This window comes from Sciurus vulgaris (genome assembly GCF_902686455.1).
Source record: "Sciurus vulgaris genome assembly, chromosome: 10".
NCBI lineage: Eukaryota > Metazoa > Chordata > Mammalia > Rodentia > Sciuridae > Sciurus > Sciurus vulgaris.
The window spans coordinates 47307791-47327956 of NC_136470.1; the positions used below are offsets into that span (position 1 = coordinate 47307791).

The window sequence follows — 20166 nt, forward strand, 5'->3', positions numbered from 1 at the left end:
AGCTACTTTGAAAATCTATACTCCACCAAAATAGAAAATCTCAAAGACTTCAACAAATTTTAGAGACATGTGATCCTCCCAAACAAAATCAGGAGGACATACATAGTTTAAAATGATCAATTTCAAGCAATGAATCAGAAGAAGCCATCAAAAACCTAGCAGCGAAGATAAGTCTGGGACCAGACAGATTCTCAGTCAAGTTCTACAAGACCTTCAAAGATGAACTTATACCAAACTCCTCAAAGTATTCCATGAAACAGGAAAGATGGGAACTCTTCCAAATTCACTTTATGAAGCTAGTATCACCCTGATACCAAAGAGACAAAGATGATCAAGGAAAGAAACATTTAGACCAATATCTCTAATGAACATTGATGCAAAAATTCTTAACAATATTCTGGCAAATCACATACAAAACATATTAAAACGATAGTGCACCACAATCAAGTGAGGTTCATCCTGAGGATGCAAGTTTGGATCAATATTCAGAAATCAATAAATGTAATTCATCACATCAATAGACTTAAGATTATGAATCACATGATTATTTCAATAGATGCTGAGAAAGTGTTGATAAAATACAGCATCTCTTTATGCTCAAAACACTAGAAAAATAGGGATAGAAGGAACATAGCTCAACATTGTAAAGGCTGTTTATAGCCAACATCATTCTAACTGGAGAAAAACTGAAAGCATTCCCTCTAAAAACTGGAACAAGGCAGGAATGCTTGCTCTCACCACTTCTATTCCACATTGTCCTTGAAGCACTAGCCAGAGCAATCAGACAGACAATAGAAATTAAAGGGATACAAATAGGAAAAGAAGAACTCAAACTATTTGCCAATGACATGATTCTATATTTAGAGCATCCAAAAATCTCCACAAGAAACTTCTAGAACTAATAAATGAATTCAGCAAAGTAGTAGGATATAAAGTCCACACTAATAAATCTAATGACTTTCTATTCAAAAGTGCTGAATCCTCTGAAAGAGAAATTAGGAAAACCACTCCATTCACAATAGCCTCAATAAAATAAAATAATTGGAAATCAACCTAACAAAAGAGGTGTAAGACCTCTACAATGAAAACTACAGAACACTAAAGAAAGAAATTAAAGAAAACCTTACAAGATGGAAGAATCTCCCATGTTCTTGGATAGGCAGGATTATTATTCTCAAAATGGCCATACTTCCAAAGGCTCTATACAGATTCAATGCGATTCCTATTAAAATCCCAATGACATCCTCATAGAAATAGAGAAAGCAATAATGAAATTCATCTGGAAGAATAAGAGACCCAGAATAGCTACAAGAATTCTGAGCAGGAAGAGTGAAGCAGGAGGTATCACAATACCAGACCTGCAACTATATTACAGAGCAATAGTAACAAAAACAGCATGTATTGGCACCAAACTAGACAGGTAGACCAATGGTGCAGAATAGAAGACACAGAGACATACCCTCTAAGTACAGTTATCTCATACAGACAAAAGTGTCAAAAACATACAATGAAGAAAAGATAACCTGTTCAACAAATGGTGTGGGAATACTGGAAATCCACATGCAGTAAAATGAAATTAAACCCATATCTCTCACCCTGCACAAAACTCAACTCAAAGTGGATCAAGGATCTAGGAATTAGATCTGAGACCCTTTACCAAATAGAAGAAAAAAGTAGGCCCGAATCTTCATCATGTTGGCTTAGGATCAGGACTTCCTCTCCAAGAGCATAGGAAATCAAAGCAAGAATCAATAAATGGGATGGATTCAAATTAAAAGGTTTCTCTCAGCAAAGGAAACAATCAATAATGTGAAAATGGAGCCTACAGTGTGGAAGAAAATCTTTTCCACATGCAATTCAGATAGAGCACTAATCTCCAAATTTTAAAAAGAACTTAAAAAAATTTACACCGAAAGTACAAAGAACCCAGTTATTAAATGGGCTAAGGAACTGAGAAGACACTTTGCAGAAGAAGAAATGCAATCGATCAACAAATATATGAAAAAGTGCTCATCATCTCTAGTAATTAGAGAAATGCCAATCAACACCACCTGAATATTTCATGTAACTTCAATTAGAATGGCTATTATCAAGAACACAAGCAACAATAAGTGTTGACATGGATGTGGGGAAAAGGGTACACTCATACATTGCTGGTGAAGCTGAAAATTGGTGCATCTACTCTGGAAAGCAGTATGGAGATTTGACCCAGCTCTCCCACTCTTCTGTGTATACCCAAAGGACTTAAAATCAGCATATTACAGTAACACACTCACCTCATTGTTTATAGCAGTTCAATTCATGACAGCTGGATTTTGAATTCAACCTAGATGCTCTTCAGTTGATGAATGTCTGAAGAAACTGTGTTATATATACACAATAGAATACTATTCAACCATAAAGAAGAATGAATTATGGCATTTCCAAGTAAATGGATAGAGTTGGAGAATATCATGCTAAGTGAAATAAGCCAATTCTAAAAAACCAAAGGTCAAATGTTTACTCTGATAAGTGGATGATGATACATTATGGGGGGTGGCGGGTGTCAAGGATGTAAAGGAAAAAAAGGAGGAACTTTGGCTTGTGTAGAGGGAAATGGGGCAGGAGGGGAGTGGGGGAAGGAAAGGATAGTGGACTAAGACAGACATTAGTTCCCTATGTACATGTATGATTACATAAATTGTGTGCATCTACATAGTGTACAACCAGAGAAATAGTTGTACCCCATTTGTGTACAATGAATCAAAATGCAGCCTGTAAAAAAATCTTAATTAATTAATTAATGAAAAAAACAAAAAAAGCATACATTCTGAATCTAATCAAGACCAGGATAAGGAAACATTTCAGAAAAATCATCAGAGAGACAAAAGTGTAATGGAGAAAAAAACAACAACATGCAATTCCTTAAAAAGTTACACAGCTTGCTAGAATATAAATGAAGAATGTGGTCACATTTCAGTAAAATGTAATTCTTAGAAATCCAAATTCTTAATTATGTATAAAGAAAGATTGTCAAAAGGCATTCAAGAGTCCTTAGAAAAAATGAGAGTAAAAATCATTAAGTGGATGACAGAGCTTGAAAAGTATCTCACACAGGAAATCTTCCAGGGAAAGCCTAAGAGAACCGATAGCATTGACCTAGAGAGAGGCCTGCCTGGACTACAGCAGGAGGACACAGTGCACCAGGAAGGAAGTCTCCAGCGTAAAAGGAACAACAGCTTAATGTGGTGATGTTTTTATGCAAGATTCTTTTTTTTTTTTAAATAAGCTGCTTCTCTTTCCACTGTTTATTATTAATGTACAAAATATACAAAACCAAAGAAAAAGAAATACTCATCCTCAAATCCATTGTGGCTCTAACCAAAGACCCTGCACAAAACCCAACCAATTCACTGTTTTCATAGAAACAACTGATGCCAAGACAGGTGAAGGGAGGGACTGGGAAGGGGCAAAAATCATCTTATTGAATCCACCCAGGAAGCACCTGATGGGGATTCAGAGGTGGCTGACAGGGCAAGATTGCTGGAAGTCTCACAGCTGACAAGGTTCCAAGTGGGGGTAAGGAGCAAGCAAACTCCCAAAGGCAGTGCATGTAGTGTGACTGTCGGGCCCAGCATAGTGGGCTTAAATTGATGAAAAGTTGGTCTCACTGAAGTGTTTTATGAAGTCTCCAGAACAGCAGGTTGGCAAGGGCAGACCGACACCACGTGCCACACCTCTGCCAGATAAAACTTTCACTGGATAGATGCAGATATAAATTTGCCATCATCAAACCTAGCAGACCCAAGATGCAAACTTGGGTGTAGAAAGAAAGTTGCAAAGTCTTGAGAAAGAACTCAAGAGTACAAAGCCCAAGTTGGGGCAGGAATGGGGATGATGTGTTTCAGAACTCAAATCCAGCCTGATTGAGCCCTCAGTGCAATGGGATATATAATACCCCTACCATCTCCCCACCCCATGAGGAATAATGAACTTGGCTGGGATATATTCCTAAGTGCAGCGGATCCCATGTCTGAGTTCTGTGTGCATGTGGAGGACCCACAATAGGAGAGTAGAGGTGTTCTCCAGGATAACCAGCTTTAGGTTCTCAGGCATTAGGGGTAATACTGGAATGGGGTTTGGGACACAGGGCGAATCTCCTCATAAAGTGAAGCCAACTGGGTCTCCTCTTCAGCAGTCCAGGTTACAGAATGTGTCCAGTCTCTCTCCTCCCCAGACTGGAGAAAATATGTACATCAATGCGCACCAGTGATCAGAAAATCCTCAGGAACCCAAGCAGGTGGGAACTGAGGGGGCCGGCTCCTCATCAGCTGGGGAAAGGGGAAATTGGGCCTCACAGAAGCCATAACAGGGTGGAAGGAGCAAGGCTGCAGTTCACAGGGGGGCATGTGGGCGGGTTGGCAGGTGGTCCCTAGGGCAAGGGGGGCCCATTGACACCCGGGTAGTAGAAGGCACAGTTGTTCTCATAGCGGCAGTTGCCCTTCATCATGAAATGTCGACAGACAGGGCGATTTGACATATCTCCTCCATGACTGTGGCCTCCATCATGCCCTCGGTGGCCTCCTCCCCCGTGGCCAGGGCCATCATGGCCACGGTGCTCATGAGGAGGTGGCCCTCGATGATCATGGCCTCGGTGACCAGGAACATCATGTGGTCGGTGGCCATTGGGTCCCCCGTGTCCAGGGCCTTCATGCGGGCGATGTCCACCACTTCCACCCATGCTCCCACCAGGGCCTTCATGGGGACGATGTCCACCACTGGCACCCATGCCACTGTCAGGGCCTTCATGGGGACGATGTCCACTGCCACTGCCCATTCCCCCGCCAGGGCCTTCATGAGGACGATGTCCACTGCTGCTGCCCATGCCCCCACCGGGGCCTTCATGAGGACAATGCCCACCACCTCCAACCATACCCCCACCAGGACCCCCTCGTCCATTTGGAGGTTCTCCTCCAGAGCGACCTCCTCTGGCCCCTCGGAATGGAAGTGGCGGTGGTGGTTCATTTCCTCCTCGGCCACCTCGGCCTCTATGGTATGGTCCAGGACCAGGTCCTGGACCCCCCCGCATTGGGCCACCCCTCATGGGGTCACCTGGGCAATCCCAGAAGGGATCACCACCCCTGGGAGGGGTGGGGGCCCAGAAGACGTGGACCCACTGGTCCACCAGGGCCTCCATGGGGACCTGGCATAGGTCCCCCAGGCCCAGGAGGGAAGTGCTGCATGCCTTTGGGACCCCCAGGGCCTTCTGGTGGGAAACCATTGGCTATTGGACCAGGACCTAGAAGTTCATGTGGCACCAACATCTGCTTGATCTTGTCTGAATAGTCTGGCTGTTTCAGTAGTTCCTCTGAGGGATGACTGTTTGGGCTGCCCATGATAGAGATAAGAATCTCCTGGACATTGATGCCTCCTCCTCCAGGCCCTTGGGGGCTTTTCCCAGCACCCATGCTTCCCATAAGATTGGCTAGAACTGGAGGCAGCTTGGAGCCTCCAGCCCCATCAGGTGAGCCACCTGACCCCCCAGGCTCCAGGGTTTCAACATATGGGGTCTCATCCATGGAACATTCCTCATCTAGTGGAATGAGTTTAGGAGGTATGGGTTCATAGGGCTCAGGATCAGGCTCATGAGGACTCTCCTTGTTCAGGAAGAGCTCCTGAAGTAACCCTTTTTCCCGCTCAGCCTGGATGTATCGCTCTTGGCTGTTGCTTCCAGGGGTGACAAGAGGTGAGGGCAGAACCAGGGGCCTAGGGCACACCCAGGGCACCTTCTCCTCCATGTTATCATGACTTAGACGCCGGGCCGTCTCAAATGCATGTCGGTCTGACAATATCTCTCTTTTAGCTGCCTCACCAAAGTCCTTGATCTTGTTTACATTTACTCGTTCAGTTTCATCCAGTTCAAAATAGAAATATTCTCTCAGTTTGCCCTCCTCAGGCCACGTCACAGTTTTCCTTTTCCTTCCCTTCCGGGTCAGCTGGCTAGGATCTCCAGGGCTTTCCACTGGCTTTGCATCCAGAGCTCCTGGTTCCAAAGACGCTGTGTCCATGAGCTCAGGGACTTCAACAGGTGGCACTGGGGTGCCTGGGCGGTCTATGTCCATTGTCTCAGCAGGGGGCGCTGGTTCTGGGGAAGGTTTGGCTGCACTTGGTTCTGTGCTTGTTTTCCCTTCAAAGGGGCTGGGCTTGGCAGCAGTAGGTGACAGCACCTTCTTCTTCTTTTTAATTTTGATGCCTGGAACAGGGCCGAATTGAGAGCATCCAGAAAGCCCAGGCCCTCCATAGGCTGTGGAGGGATGATCTTCACTTTGATCTCTTTACTGCTTTTGTCATTATTTTAACAATGCTTATTGACATATAACCTGAAAATCTTTACATGGACTCTGGAAAATATGCTTAAATTTTAGTAATTGTAATTTTATTAGAAGATATTACATCAGAAAATAATAGGTAAAATACGTAAAAATTAACTTTCTCTTTCCAAACTCGAAGTATTATTCCTCTTAATCAGAAACAACATTGTTGTACAACACATAATTATTTTACAGGGTCCTTTGAAGACTTTCCTGCATTTTGGATGATAAAACTGTTACCTTTGAACTCAGAATACTCTGAAAGAGCCACTGATTGTGTCTCATTAGTCATTCCACAGTATCTTTGATTTAGTGACAAAGTAAAAAAAGTAGATAAATTGCAAAACAATAAAAATAACTGAAATAATTTAAAGAAATACATATTCACATTTTTATTAAAAATAAATTAGAAAATCCATTCTTTCACTGAGTTCACTGTTGAACACCTTCTAATAGCTTATTAGACATGTGAATCTCTGTTTTATGGTATATGAATATGAAAAACTAGGTCTTTAGAACATTGGGTTATAAATTATGAAAATCTAAGATAACCTTCCTACTCATAAGTCAGTGACAATAATTATGTTAGCTTTAGGGCACAGTTAAAGTTGTCCATTGATTCTAAAGGAATATCCTTGGAATGAACCTCAGAGTGAATTCTTACTGATTCCTAATCCTGGAGACATGGTTCCCAAAACACCAGTAGCCAAAGAGTAATTAAATAGGGATGCATGTTGAGATTCTGAGTTAAACCAAATGACCATAAATAAAGTCAGCTGTAAGCATCATCTTGATTTTTTATACACTTAAGTGTCTTTCTACATCAAATCTAGTTTACATAAACACTATAATGCTTAGGAGAAAAGAGAGATTTGAAGAGAGAATTGGAAACATGAAGAATGTGGTATGATCAACCAAAGCTACTTTCCTTTCTTTTACTTCTTCCAATGAATCTGACCAATCCTATAAATTGATTCTCTGAAACTCTGATGTTACATTCCTTTATTTAGCATATGCATCACAAGACAACTAGGGAAAAAACTACTTATTCAAGTATGACTGGCATGTAAATGTTTACTGTATCCATCTGAATAATTTGGAGATAAGTACATATCCAAGAAACTCTTATCACATACAATTGATACATGTATTCAAACATGACATGATATTACAGTATCACATATGATTTTTATATTGTATATTTATTAAATATCCAGGATGTACACAGACTAAAAAAAAAGTATCACCAAAAATCAAACAACCCAAATAATGGTCTAAGAAATAAACAGACATTTCTGAAAAGAAGAAATACAAATGGCCAACAAATAATGAAAAAAAAATGTTCAGAATTCCTACTAATCAGGGTAATGCAAATCAAAACTATATCAAGGTATTATTTCTCATTAGTGAGAATGGCAACAACCAAGAATACTAACAGAAATAAATGCTGTCAAGGAAAAGGTACACTCATACATTGTTGGTGGGAATGAAAATTAGAATGAGTGTGGTGGACAGCAGTATGAAGTTTCCTCAAAGGACTAGGAATGGAACCACCGTATGATACAGCTATCCCACTCCTTCCTATTTTTCCCCAAGAACTAAAATCTGCATTCTTTAGTGATATAGGCACATGGATATTTATAGAAGTACAACTCACAATAACCAAGTTATAAACCAGCCCAGGTATCAAACAATAGGTAAATGGACCAAGAAAATGTAGTATAGGTACAGAATGAAGGTTTCCTCTTTTATAAAAAAAGAATAAATTTATGACATGTGCTGGTAAATGGATGGAACAGAAGAACATCCATTCTAAGCCTGACTCAGAAAGCTAGAGTCAATAGTTTGCTCTCTTATGGGGAAGCTAGAGGAAAGTAAAGGGAAAAGGCAGGGAAGCATAGATTCCATAAAAATAGAGGGTAGAGCAGTGGAGAAAAGGCGAGGACTATGGGAGATATAGGTGGGACATGAAAAGGAAGGAACTACAGAATGAAATTGACCAGATTATGTTGGATATTATAACATTTTATAACACAAGAATTCCACTTTTAGGTATACCTGTAAAGCACTAATTTATATTAACCAAGAAAAACTAGAAAGAAGACCAGTACAACAGAGGAAAGGGAACAGGCAGGTCAGAGTGAAGGGAAAGAGAAACACTGGGGACTGAATTTGACCAAATTGTATTCCATGTGTGTATGATTATGCCAACCTGAAACTTATTATGATGTAGGTAATTCCACTCAAATGCTGTTAATATTTTAACAATTTAAAACTTTATTATGAAGTGACTTGTCTACTTTCTCAGTATTTGGAGGTTTAGAAAAAGGACTATCAAATCAAAATCAATCTTTCTAGGGAGATGATACTTGTTATAGAAAATTACAAGAGTGCCTCTTCATAATTCTTTTCATAACATTTGTTACTTCCTTGTTTCTTAGACTATAAATAAAAGGGTTTAATAAAGGAATGACTAGAGTATAAAAATAGCCACAGGTATATCTTTATCACTTTCATTAACAGAACCTGGTTGAGCATACATGAAGAGCAGAGAACCGTAAATATTGACACAGAGAGAAAGTGGGATACACAGGTAGATAGAGCTTTGCCCCTTCCCTCTTTAGATTTCATTGTGAATATAGTGAAAAGGATACAGAAATAGGAGATTAGCACTACACTAATAGTAAAAGTTTGAATAGAACCTGACAAGATAAGTATCATCAATTCATTGATAGAAGGGTCAACACAGGAGAGTCTGTATAACGGAAGGATATCACAATAGAAGTGGTTGATTTCATGAGACCCACAGAAAGCTAACCTAAATAGAAGTCCTACATGTGTCATGGGATGCAAGACTCCACCTATGTAGGCTCCTGTGGTCATCTGAACACAGAGTTTCTTTGACATCAGGGTGTGGTACTGCAGTGGTCTGCATATGGCCACATAGCGGTCATAGGCCATTGCTGCCAGAAGAAAGCAGTCTGTAGTCTCAGCAAAACAGAAAAAATAGAATTGTGCCATGCATTCATAGAGGGAAATCCTTCTGTCCTCAGAAAAGAAGTTCTCTAACATCTTGGGAGTGACAGCACAGGAACAGCAGGAGTCCATGAGAGCCAGGTTGCCCAGGAAGATGTACATTGGTGTATGAAGACGGCGCTCCATGTAAATCAAGGCCACCAACCCTAGATTCCCCACCATGGTGACCAGATAGATGGCAGAGAACACCCCAAACAGGAGGGCCTTCAGGTCTGGGTTATCTGTAAGTCCCATGAGGATGAATTCAGTTGTTGTGGAGTGATTTGCCTCAGGCATTCCTGGCTTCTCTGATGAGATAAATTGTAAAGAAATTGAATTGATACAGTAAATAGAAATGTCTAATTCACCTCCCCTAATTGTCATGTGTGTCAAAGAGTAGCATCTCTCCTCAACTCACCCTGTGCTCTCCCTGAAAATAGGTCTGTGACATATAGGATGGTCTTCTCACACAGGATTGCCTTGAAATGTCTGCATGAATTCATTATGTGAAAAAGTTCTTTCTACATCAGTTGTCCTATGTCTATATAATGACTCCTAGTTTATTTAATTAACATGCCATTTCCAAATTAAAATATATTTTCTCATGGCAAGTTTCTTTTTATAAATTAAAAATAATACAAATATTGCTTTATGGGATTGATGAACTATTTTATGGTAATTGTTCTTTGATATGTTAAACAGTCAATTGGCCTACTTTTGAAAAACTGTTTAAAATCTGAGTGAGTTTGAGAAAGTTTCTCTAGTTCTTAAGCTTTACCAGATAATATTATCTAGGAATATTTTATAGATAGCTCTGTCTACTGCAATAGGGTAGAAACATCAAAGATCTTTAAATTTCATAATGAGTTGTAAAGTTTATTTTATTTCATTTTAATCCATTTTGTACCCTACCCTCATTGTTTTCTGCCAAATCCTTCTTAATTATCCTCTTTTCCTAATATTTTCTCTAGTTTTAAGTGTACTATATGCACATTTAACATTGTGAGAATTGTTGAGAATGTCTCCATTCATAATGTACATATACTTAATGAATATTATCTCATATATAGTCTCATGCACTCTCAAACTTGTCTAGAAACTAATGTCTATATTTGTGTTGAGTGCCCCAGAGGTTTCATATTTTTTGATTATTTAAATTTACAAACTCAATTACTCCCAATCTGCTGTGTATTTATTGGAATTTAATGCTCACATCAATTTACTTCAAATTTACTACTGCTTGACAACTGTTTCAAATGCGGAAGCAACATGAGTTTTAAATAACAGATTGACACAAATCAGTACCCTATGTACATGTATGATTATACAAATGGTATGACTCTACCTCATGTACAATCAGAGAAATGTTACCCCATTTTACAATGAATCAAAATAAATAAATTAAAAAAAATTGTAAGATTAGCTATCTTTTCTCCCAGAAATTTCTATAAGTCTTTGGATTCAGCATGTTTAAGTTATCTCTTTATTGATGAGTCAAAATAGTTTTCAAAATATGCATTGTGTTAAAAATTTTTAAAAGTATTTGTGCTCTTATTCATCTACACTGAATTTCATTAACTGTTTTGCTCACATAATATGGTGAGGTGCTAGAGTTTTATCACTAGACACTTATAATCAATGCATAATTTGCCCATTATATTTGAGGGCCACTATGCTTTTAAAATACCCCTCAAAATTTTATTATTTTCAAAAAAATGGTGAAAATATAAAATGCTGTTCTGTCATTATCTTAGCAACACTTATTGTAAGTAAACTGACAATGTTTATCTGTATTCTGAAAAATAGGTTTAGTTTTCAAAAGTTATTTAATCTAGGAGCTAATTTATCAGAAAACACTTAGTGAAAACAAATTTTCTCTTCTCCAATGCACAGTGTAATTATTCCTCTGAATCAGAAATTACTTTACTAGATAAGCCAGAATTATTTTACAGGGTCCTTAATAGACTTACCTGTATTTTGGTGATAAAACAATGGTACTTTTGCACTCAGAACACTCTGAATGAGTTCCTTACTGTGTGTCATTAGCTCTTTCCATAGTGTCTTAAATTTAGAGACAAACATAAAAAATTAAGTGGATAAAATGACAACACAGTAAAAATACTGAAGAATTTTCAAGAAATATGTTCAAGTTCATATTATAAATACATTAGTTATCCATTTCTCACACTGAGCTCTCTGATGAATATTTTATCATAGCTTCTTGGACACCTGATGTTTATATTTTCAGGGCAATCAAGATTTAAAATGTGGTCTTTAAAACATTGGGGAATAAATTATGAAAATCTAGGAAAGTTTCTCTATTCATAGGTCTGAGACAGCAATTAGGTTAGCCATAGGGCTCAGGTAAAGTTGTCCATTAATTCTAAAGGGATTTCCTTGGCACTGACATCGGGGTAATTCTGCACAGATTCCCAATCTGAGAGACATGGTTCCCACAACATGTTGGCCAAGCAACATTAATTAGAGGGATGCATGTTGAGTTTCTGAGGTTAAATCAAATGGCCATGAGTAAAGTCAGTTTATGGATCACGATCATAATTCTTTGGTTTTTACTTTTATTTTTTGTTTTTGATTTTCTCTCTTCTCTCTCTCTCTCTCTCTCTCTCTCTCTCTCTCTCTCTCTCTCTCTCTCTCTCTACACAGTTTATTTACATGAAAAGTATAATGGGCAGAAAAAAGATTTGTACTTATTACTTGATGTGGAAGTTAAAGAGATATTTGAAGAGAGAGTTGGATTCATGGAGGCAAAATGTAACTTGACCAATTAGTACTGCTTTCCTTTATTTCACGTCTTACAGTGAATTTGACCAAACACTTTAGATTCATTCTCTGAAACGCTGACTTCGTGTCAGCGTTATTTAATTCATGCATCATAAGATGACTAGAAAATGTCACTGGTTAAAGAATGATTAGCTTGCAAATGCTGTCAAATTTTACAGTATGCATCTTCATGAATTTGGAGATAAATATACTTTTGGAAAACTCTCATCATACGAAATGGAAACACGTTTTGAAACCTGACATAGTACCCTAGTAATACGTGAATTTTTTATGTTTCTGTGAATCAGTCAAAAAATAAAAAATAAAATTCATTTTTTAAAGAAACAAAACATATAGAACTTAAAGCAGGAAACATGGAAAAACTGAGAGGAATAAACTTAGAGTTCTAAGGGATGAAATGATCAAAGAAACATTTCCCATGGTTCTTGAAGGATTAGTTACATTTCAACAGGCAGAAAGTATGTGTCACAGCATTAAAAAGTGAAGGAATAGTATGATAATTTTAAAAGTATATATGTTTCAAAGCATGTGTTATTCAGCTTTTCTTCACTGTGAGCATAATATCCAACAAGAACAATTTATAAAATGAAAAGTTTATTTGAATTCACAGTTTCACAGGTTCAATTCACATTGCTCTGAGCTGAAGGTGAGGTAGAAAATCATGATGGAAGGGAGTTGTTGAGAACTCTCGGTCACCGTGATGAAGGAGCAGAGAAGAAAGGGGAAGGGCCAAAGGGAAGATAAACCATTCTGGGAAATAACTCAGGTGACCCACCTCTTGGAGCCATGCCTCACATGCCTACAGTTACCACACAGTTCATTCATTCAAACTATGATGGACTGATTAGGTTACAACTCTCATAATGCAATCATTTTACCTCTGAATATTTCCTGCATTAACATAGGGGTTTTTACAGCCACAATTTATCCAAACAATTACATTCTGCGCATAGATCCCACACCTTAAGTCCATCCTACAATGCAAAACGCTTTTAGTCCATCTCCTAGAGTTATCATAGTCTTAACTGTTCCAGCATTGCCCAGAAGTACAAATCAAAAGTCTCATCTAAAACTCAAGGCAATCTTTTGGCTCTGAGTACCTATAAAAATAAAAAGTAGGTTATATACAACCAAAATATAATAGCTCTGTGTAAAGTTTTCCCATGCTAAAAGGGAGGAGTAGGTCATAGAAAGAGACCATGGGACCAAGGCAAGACCTAAATCCAGTCAGGTAAACATTATATGTAGTTCTACCTCCAGCATCTGGGTCACATGGTGGCACATGTGATACCCAAACAACTTAGGCTGCCTGCCATCTTTGGCCTTGCTGATTTCAGCCCACATGTCATCTCTTTAAACCTGCTTCTACCTGTGACTGGTAGACAGTCATCTTAATCATGGGATTCTCCACTGAAGCTTTGACTTTCTTCTCATGACCACATGCATCACCTTCTTAGATTCTGCCAACTGGATTCTATCCCATCCCCACTATACTTTGCCTGGCTTCCCTGACCTTCCTTTGAAATCTTGGTGGAAGCTTCCCTGACCTTTTTACTTCACTATCCTGCATTCCTGAAGGACCAACACCATGTGGGTGAAACCAAGGTCTGCTGCCAGCTTGAGCAGGTGGGCCATCTAGACACATGGTTGCAAGATTCTCCATGTGCTGAGTGACGAGAACAACAAGAAGAATCTTGGGGAAATTTTTCTCTGAGCATCCCTGTGCAAGCAAGCTGCCCCCATGGTCTCTTAAGTTGACTTTTGCTTTAACACCCTGGAGACTATCATGGGTGTGATCTTGCCTGAAGGCACCTTTCCGAATATCTGTGTGCAAAGTACTTTGTCAGTACCAATTTGTTTTAGTTTCTCATCAATGTGACTAAAACTGCCTGACAAGAACTATTTAGGGGAGGACATGTTTATTTTGAGTTCCTGGTTTTAGAGGTTCAGGCGATGTTGGCAGGTTCCATTGCTCTGTGCCTAGCAGCAGAAGGATAAGGGTCCTGGAAAGCATAGTGAGAGGGCAAGGGGTTAAAGAGAAGATGAAACTTTCCAGAGCACCATCACTGACCTACCTCTTCTAGTCCTGTCCCACCTGCCTACACTTATCACCCAATTAGCCCATTAAAATTAGGATGGACTAATTAACTTTCTAATAATACAATCATTTCATCATTGAATATTCTTACATTAATGCAGGAGTTTTTGGAGGATATATTATATCCAAGCAATAACAAAGCACAAAACATATCTACTCAATGAAGAATAAACCAAGGAAGCCAGAATGTGGGAACATGCTAGAAATGCCATGATTCATATTTGTTAATATTAGTGTTACAGAAAGGACTTTATAATCTTTTAAATCTGACATTGAGTTTCTCTTTTATTGTTTGTTCTATTTAGTTATACATGATTGCAGAATACATTTTGATTCATTGTCTACAAATGGTGTACAACTGTTCATTTCTCTGGATGTACACAATGTAGAGTCACACCATTCATGTAATCTTACATGTACACAGGGTAATGATGTTTGTCACATTCGGCCAACTTTCCTTCCCCCTGTTTTCTCCCCTGCCCTTATATCCCTCTATATCATCCAACATTCATTCATTCTTCACTTATGCCCTCCCCTCATTTATATATCAGCATCCACCTATCAGAGTAAACTTTCAGCCTTGTTTTTGGGGATTGGCTTATCTCACTTAGCATGATATTCTCCAACTGCATTCACTTACCTGCAAATGCAATAATTTTATTCTTTTTTATGGATGAATAATATTCCTTTGTGTATATATTCTACTTTATCCGTTCATCTATCGAAGTGCATCTAGGTTGGTTCTACAATCTAGCTATGGTGAATTGAGCTGCTATAAACATCGATGTGACTGCATCACTGTGGTATGCTGATTTTAAGTCTTTTGGGTATAGGCCAAGCTGTGGGATAACTGGGTCAAATGATGGGTCCATTCTAAGTTTTCTGAGGAATCTCTATGCTGCTTTCTAAAGTGGCTGAAGCAATTTGCAACCCCACAAGCAATGTATGAGTATCTTTATCCCACATCCTCACCAACACCTATTGTTACTTGTATTCTTGCTGGTAGACATTCTAATTGGGATGAGATGCAATCTGAAGATAGTTTAGATTAGCATTTCTCTTATTACTAGAGATGTTGAACATTTTTTTCATGTATCCGTTGATTGCTTGTAAGTGTTCTGTGTTTTCTCAGTTCCTTAGTTCATGTATTTATTGAATTATTTGTAATTTTGGTATAAAGATTTTTGAGTTCTTTTAAATCTGGAGATAGTGCTCTATCTGAAGTATGTGTGGCCAAATTTTCTCCCAGTCCATAGGCTCTCTCTTCACATTGCTGATAGTTTCCTTTGCTGGGAAAAAGCTTTTTAGTTTGAATCTATCCAAATAATTGATTCCTGCTTTTATTTTTTGCTTTGGGAGTCATGTTAAGGAAGTCTGATCCTCAACCAACATGACGAAGATTGGGGCCTACATTTTCTCCTATTTGGCTCAGGGTCTCCTGTCTAATTTCTAGGTTCCTGATCCATTTTGAGTTGAGTTATGTGCAGGGTGAGAGATAGGGTTTTAATTTCATTCGGCTGCATGTTGATTTCCAGTTCTCCGAGAACCATTTGTTGAAGAGCCTATCTTTTCTCCATTGTATGTTTTTGGCACCTTTGTCTAGTATGAGAAAATTGTATTTATTTGGGTTTGTGTCCATGTCCTCTATTCTGTACCATTGATCTACCTGTCTATTTTGGTGCCAATACCATGCTGTTTTTATTAATATTGCTTTGTAGTATAGTTGAAGATCTGGTATTGTGATACCCTCTGTTTCACTCTTCCTGCTAAGGATTGCTTTAGCTATTCTGGGTTTCTTATTCTTCCAGATGAAGTTCATGATTGCTTGCTCTGTTTCTGTGAGGTATGTCATTGGGATTTTAATTGGAATTGCATTGAATCTGTATAACTTTTGGTAGTATGGCCATTTTGACAATATTAATTCTTCCTATCCAAGAATATGGGAGATCTTTCCATTTTCTAAGGTCTTCCTTAATTTCTTTCTTCAATGTTTTCTAATTTTCATTGTAGATATCTTTTACCTCTTTGGTTAGATTCATGCCCAAGTATTTTTTTTTTTTTTGAGGCTATTGCAAATGGAGTTTTTTCCTCATTTCCCTTTCAGCTGTTTCGTCACTTGAGTATAAAATGCTGTAGATTTATGCGTGTTGATTTTATAGCCTGCTATTTTAAAACTCATTGATGAGGTCTAGAAGTTTTCTGGAGGAGGTTTTTGGATCCTCTAAATATAGAATCATGTCATCTGCAAATAGTCACAACTTAAGTTCCTCTTTTCCTATTCGTATCCCTTTAATTTCTTTAGTCTTCCTAATTGCTCTGGCTAAAGTTTCGAGGACAATGTTGAATAGCAGTGGTAAAAGAGGACATCCCTGTCTTGTTCCCATTTTTGAAGGGAATGGTTTCATTTTTCTCCATTAAGAATGATGCTGGCCATGGCTTAGCATAAATAGCCTTTACAATGTTCAGGTAAGTTCCTACTAACCCCATTTTTTCTAGTGTTTTGAGCATGAAGGGGTGTTGTATTTTGTCAAATGCTTTTTCTGCATCAATTGAAATAACCATATGATTCTTATCCTTAAGTCTATTGAAATGATGGATTACGTTTATTGATTTATGAATGTTGAACCATCCTTGCATTCCAGGAATGAACCCCACTTGATCGTGGTGCACAATTTTCTTAATATGTTTTTGCATACGGTTTGCCAATATTTATTAAGGATCTTTGTATCTATATTCATCAAGGATATTGGTCTAAAATTTTCTTTCCTTGATGTGTCTTTTCCTGGTTTGTGTGTGAGGGTGATATTAGCTTCATAGAATGAGTTCGGTAGGGTACCCTCCTTTTCTATTTCCTAGAATACTTTGAGAAGTATTGGAATGATTTCTTCTTTGAAGGTCTTGTAGAACTCAGCTGAGAATCCGTCTGGTCCTGGGCTTTTTTTGGATGGTAGATTTTTAATGGCTTCTTCTATTTCATTGCTTGATATTGATCTGTTTGAATCATGTATGTCCTCCTGGTTCAGTTTGGGAGGAGCATAGGTCTCTAAAAATTTGTCAATGTCTTTGGTAGTTTCTATTTTGTTGGAATACAGATTTTGAAAGTAGCTTCTCATTATGTTCTGTATCTCAGTGTGTCTGTCGTGATATTTCCTTTTGCATCATGTATTTTGGTAATTTGAGTCTTCTCTCTCCTTCTCTTTGTTAGTGTGGCTAAGGATTTGTCTATTTTGTTTACTGTCTCAAAGAACCAACTTTTTGTTTTGTCAATTTTTTGAATTGTTTCTTTTGTTTCAATTTCATTGATTTCAGCTCTGATTTTAATTATTTCCTGTCTTCTACTACTTTTGCTGTTATTCTTTCTTTTTCTAGGGCTTTGAGCTGTAATGTTAGGTCACTTAATTGTTGACTTTTCATTCTTTTCTGGAATGTGCTCCAGGCAATGAATTTTCCTCTTAGTACACTTTCATAGTGTCCCAGAGATTTTGATATGTTGTATCATCATTCTCATTGACCTCTAAGAATTTTTTAATCTCCTCTCTGATGTTTTTTGTTTTCCATGTTTCATTCAATAGCATATTATTTAGTCTCCAAGTGTTGGAGTAATTTCCTTTTATTATTTTGTCATTGATTTCTACTCTCAGTCCATTATGATCTGATAGAACACAAGTCAGTATCTCTATTTTTTCATTTCCTAAGGGCTGCTTTGTAGCATAAAATAAGGTCTATTTTTGAGAAGGTTCCATGTGCTGCTGAGAAGAAAGTGTATCTGCTCGTTGATGGATGGAATATTCTATATATGTCTATTAATTCTAGGTTACTGATTGTGTTATTGAGTTCTATGGTTTCTTTGGTTGGATTTTGTTTGGAAGATCGATGTAGTGGTGACCGCAGTGCGTTAAAGTCACCCAGAATTATTGCGCTGTGGTCTATGTGATTCCTGAAATTGAGAAGGATTTGTTTGATGTACAGGGATGCACCATTGTTTGGGGCATAAATATTTACTATCGTTATGTCTTCCTGATTTATGGTTCCCTTGAGCAGTATGAAATGTCCTTCTTTATCCCTTCTGACTAACTTTGGCTTGAAGTCCACTTTATCTGATATAAGGATGGAAACCCATGCTTTTTTACTGAGTCCATGCGTGTGGTAGGTTTTTTTTTTCTATCCTTTAAGTCTGTGGATGTCTTTTTCTGTGAGATGAGTCTCTTGCAGGCAGCATATTGTTGGGTCTTTCTTTTTAATCCATTCTGCCAGTCTATTTCTTTTGATTGATGAGTTTAGGCCATTAATGTTCAGGGTTATTATTGAGAAATGATTTGTATTCCCAGTCATTTGGCTTATTTTTGGTTTTTAAGTTGTCTTGCTTTCTCCTTTGAGTGGTTTTTCTCTAAGGTAGTTCCTTCCTTTGCTGACCTCATTGTTGTTTTTCCTTTCCTCCTCATGGAATATTTTGTTGAGAACATTCTGTAGTGCAGGCTTTCTATTGTAAATTCTTTTAACTTTTGTTTATCATGGAAGGATTTTATTTCATCTTCAAATCTGAAGGTTAGTTTAGCTGGGTATAGGATTCTTGGGGCAACCATTTCTTTCAGAGCTTGAATTATGTTGGTCCAGGTCCTTCTAGCTTTTAGAGTCTGGGTTGAGAAGTAGGCTGATATCTGTATTGGTCTCCCCCTATATGTAATCTGATGCTTTTCTCTCTCAGCCTTCAAAATCCTATCTTTATTTTGAATGTTAGGCATTTTCATTATAATGTGCCTTGGTGTGGATCTGTTGTGATTTTGTGCATTTGATGTTCTGTAAGCCTCTTGTATTTGATTTTCCATTTCATTCTTCGGGTTTGGGAAATTTTCTAATATTATTTCATTGAATAGGTTGTTCATTCCTTTGGTTTGGATCTCTGTGCCTTCCTCAATCCCAATAATTCTTAAATTTGGTCTTTTCATGATGTCCCATAGTTCTTGGAGATTCTGCTCATGATTTCTTACCATATTCTCTTTTGGGCCACCCTATTTTTAAGATGAAATATTTTGTCTTCATTGTCTGAGGTTCTGTCTTCCAAGTGGTCTAGTCCTTTTGTGATGCTTTCCATTGATTTTTTATTTGGTTTATTGTTTCTTCATTTCAAGGATTTCTGTTTTTTTTTTTTTTTTGTTGTTTTTTTTTTTGAGAATCTCTATCTCTTTGTTGAAATGATCTTTTGCTTCCTGCAGGTGCTCTTTCAGCTTATTGGTATTATCATTCATTGCCTGCATTTGCTCTCTTATCTCTTCCTTTGCTTCGTAAATCATCTTAATCATGTATAATCTGAAGACCTTTCCTGACATTTCTTCTAACATACTGTCATTGGATTCTATTACTATAAAATCTTGATTTGTTTGGATTCATTTTCTTCCCTTGTTTTTTTCATGTTGTTCATGTATCTTCCCCTCTAGCAGTGCAGATCTGGGGTATGGCAGATTTCCCCCTATAGGCTTATTTGTGGGCCCTATAGGTTTCTACAACCCTTTCTTTAAGTGGAGATCAGATTAGGCAGTGCCCAAATCAGGACACTATGCATCCTAGACCAAATAGCCCCTATGGGACAATAACAAAATTGTCATAATAAACAAAATGAGTTCAAATGTTATCTTCAGTAAAACAAAAAGGTTGAAATAAGGTTCTGCAGTTTCTAATGGAGGACAAAGAGGTTGCAGAGGGATGTAGAATGTGGCTGTTAATGGGACAAGACAAGAATATACAGAAGTTCATAGAACTAGAGAGGGTGAGAGTGTAATCAAAAGAAATCGGATGTTTAGTGTGCAAAAAGGGAGAAAGAGACTCTGAGGGAACACTTAAACAAAAGGAAAAGAAAGCAAGAAAAGTGAGAATAAACACAAATTTTCCAATAAAGGAGAAAAA

The 20166-nt window shown here is 38.0% G+C and overlaps 1 protein-coding gene and 1 pseudogene across 2 annotated transcripts; both read right to left on the bottom strand.

The window, feature by feature from the left end:
- Positions 1 to 3314: 3314 nt before the first annotated feature.
- Positions 3315 to 6569, bottom strand: LOC306637616 (serine/threonine-protein phosphatase 1 regulatory subunit 10-like; the record flags this gene model as incomplete). The annotated part of the gene is given in 4 exon segments (XM_079100417.1): positions 3315 to 5135; positions 5137 to 6244; positions 6247 to 6320; positions 6544 to 6569. Coding segments are annotated over 4 exon segments (1932 nt in total). The 3' UTR covers positions 3315 to 4411.
- Positions 6570 to 8732: 2163 nt separating this feature from the next.
- Positions 8733 to 9662, bottom strand: LOC306637617 (olfactory receptor 5K3-like; annotated as a pseudogene). The gene has a single exon. The product of its transcript is annotated as an olfactory receptor 5K3-like (transcript).
- Between the last annotated feature and the right edge of the window lie 10504 nt (positions 9663 to 20166).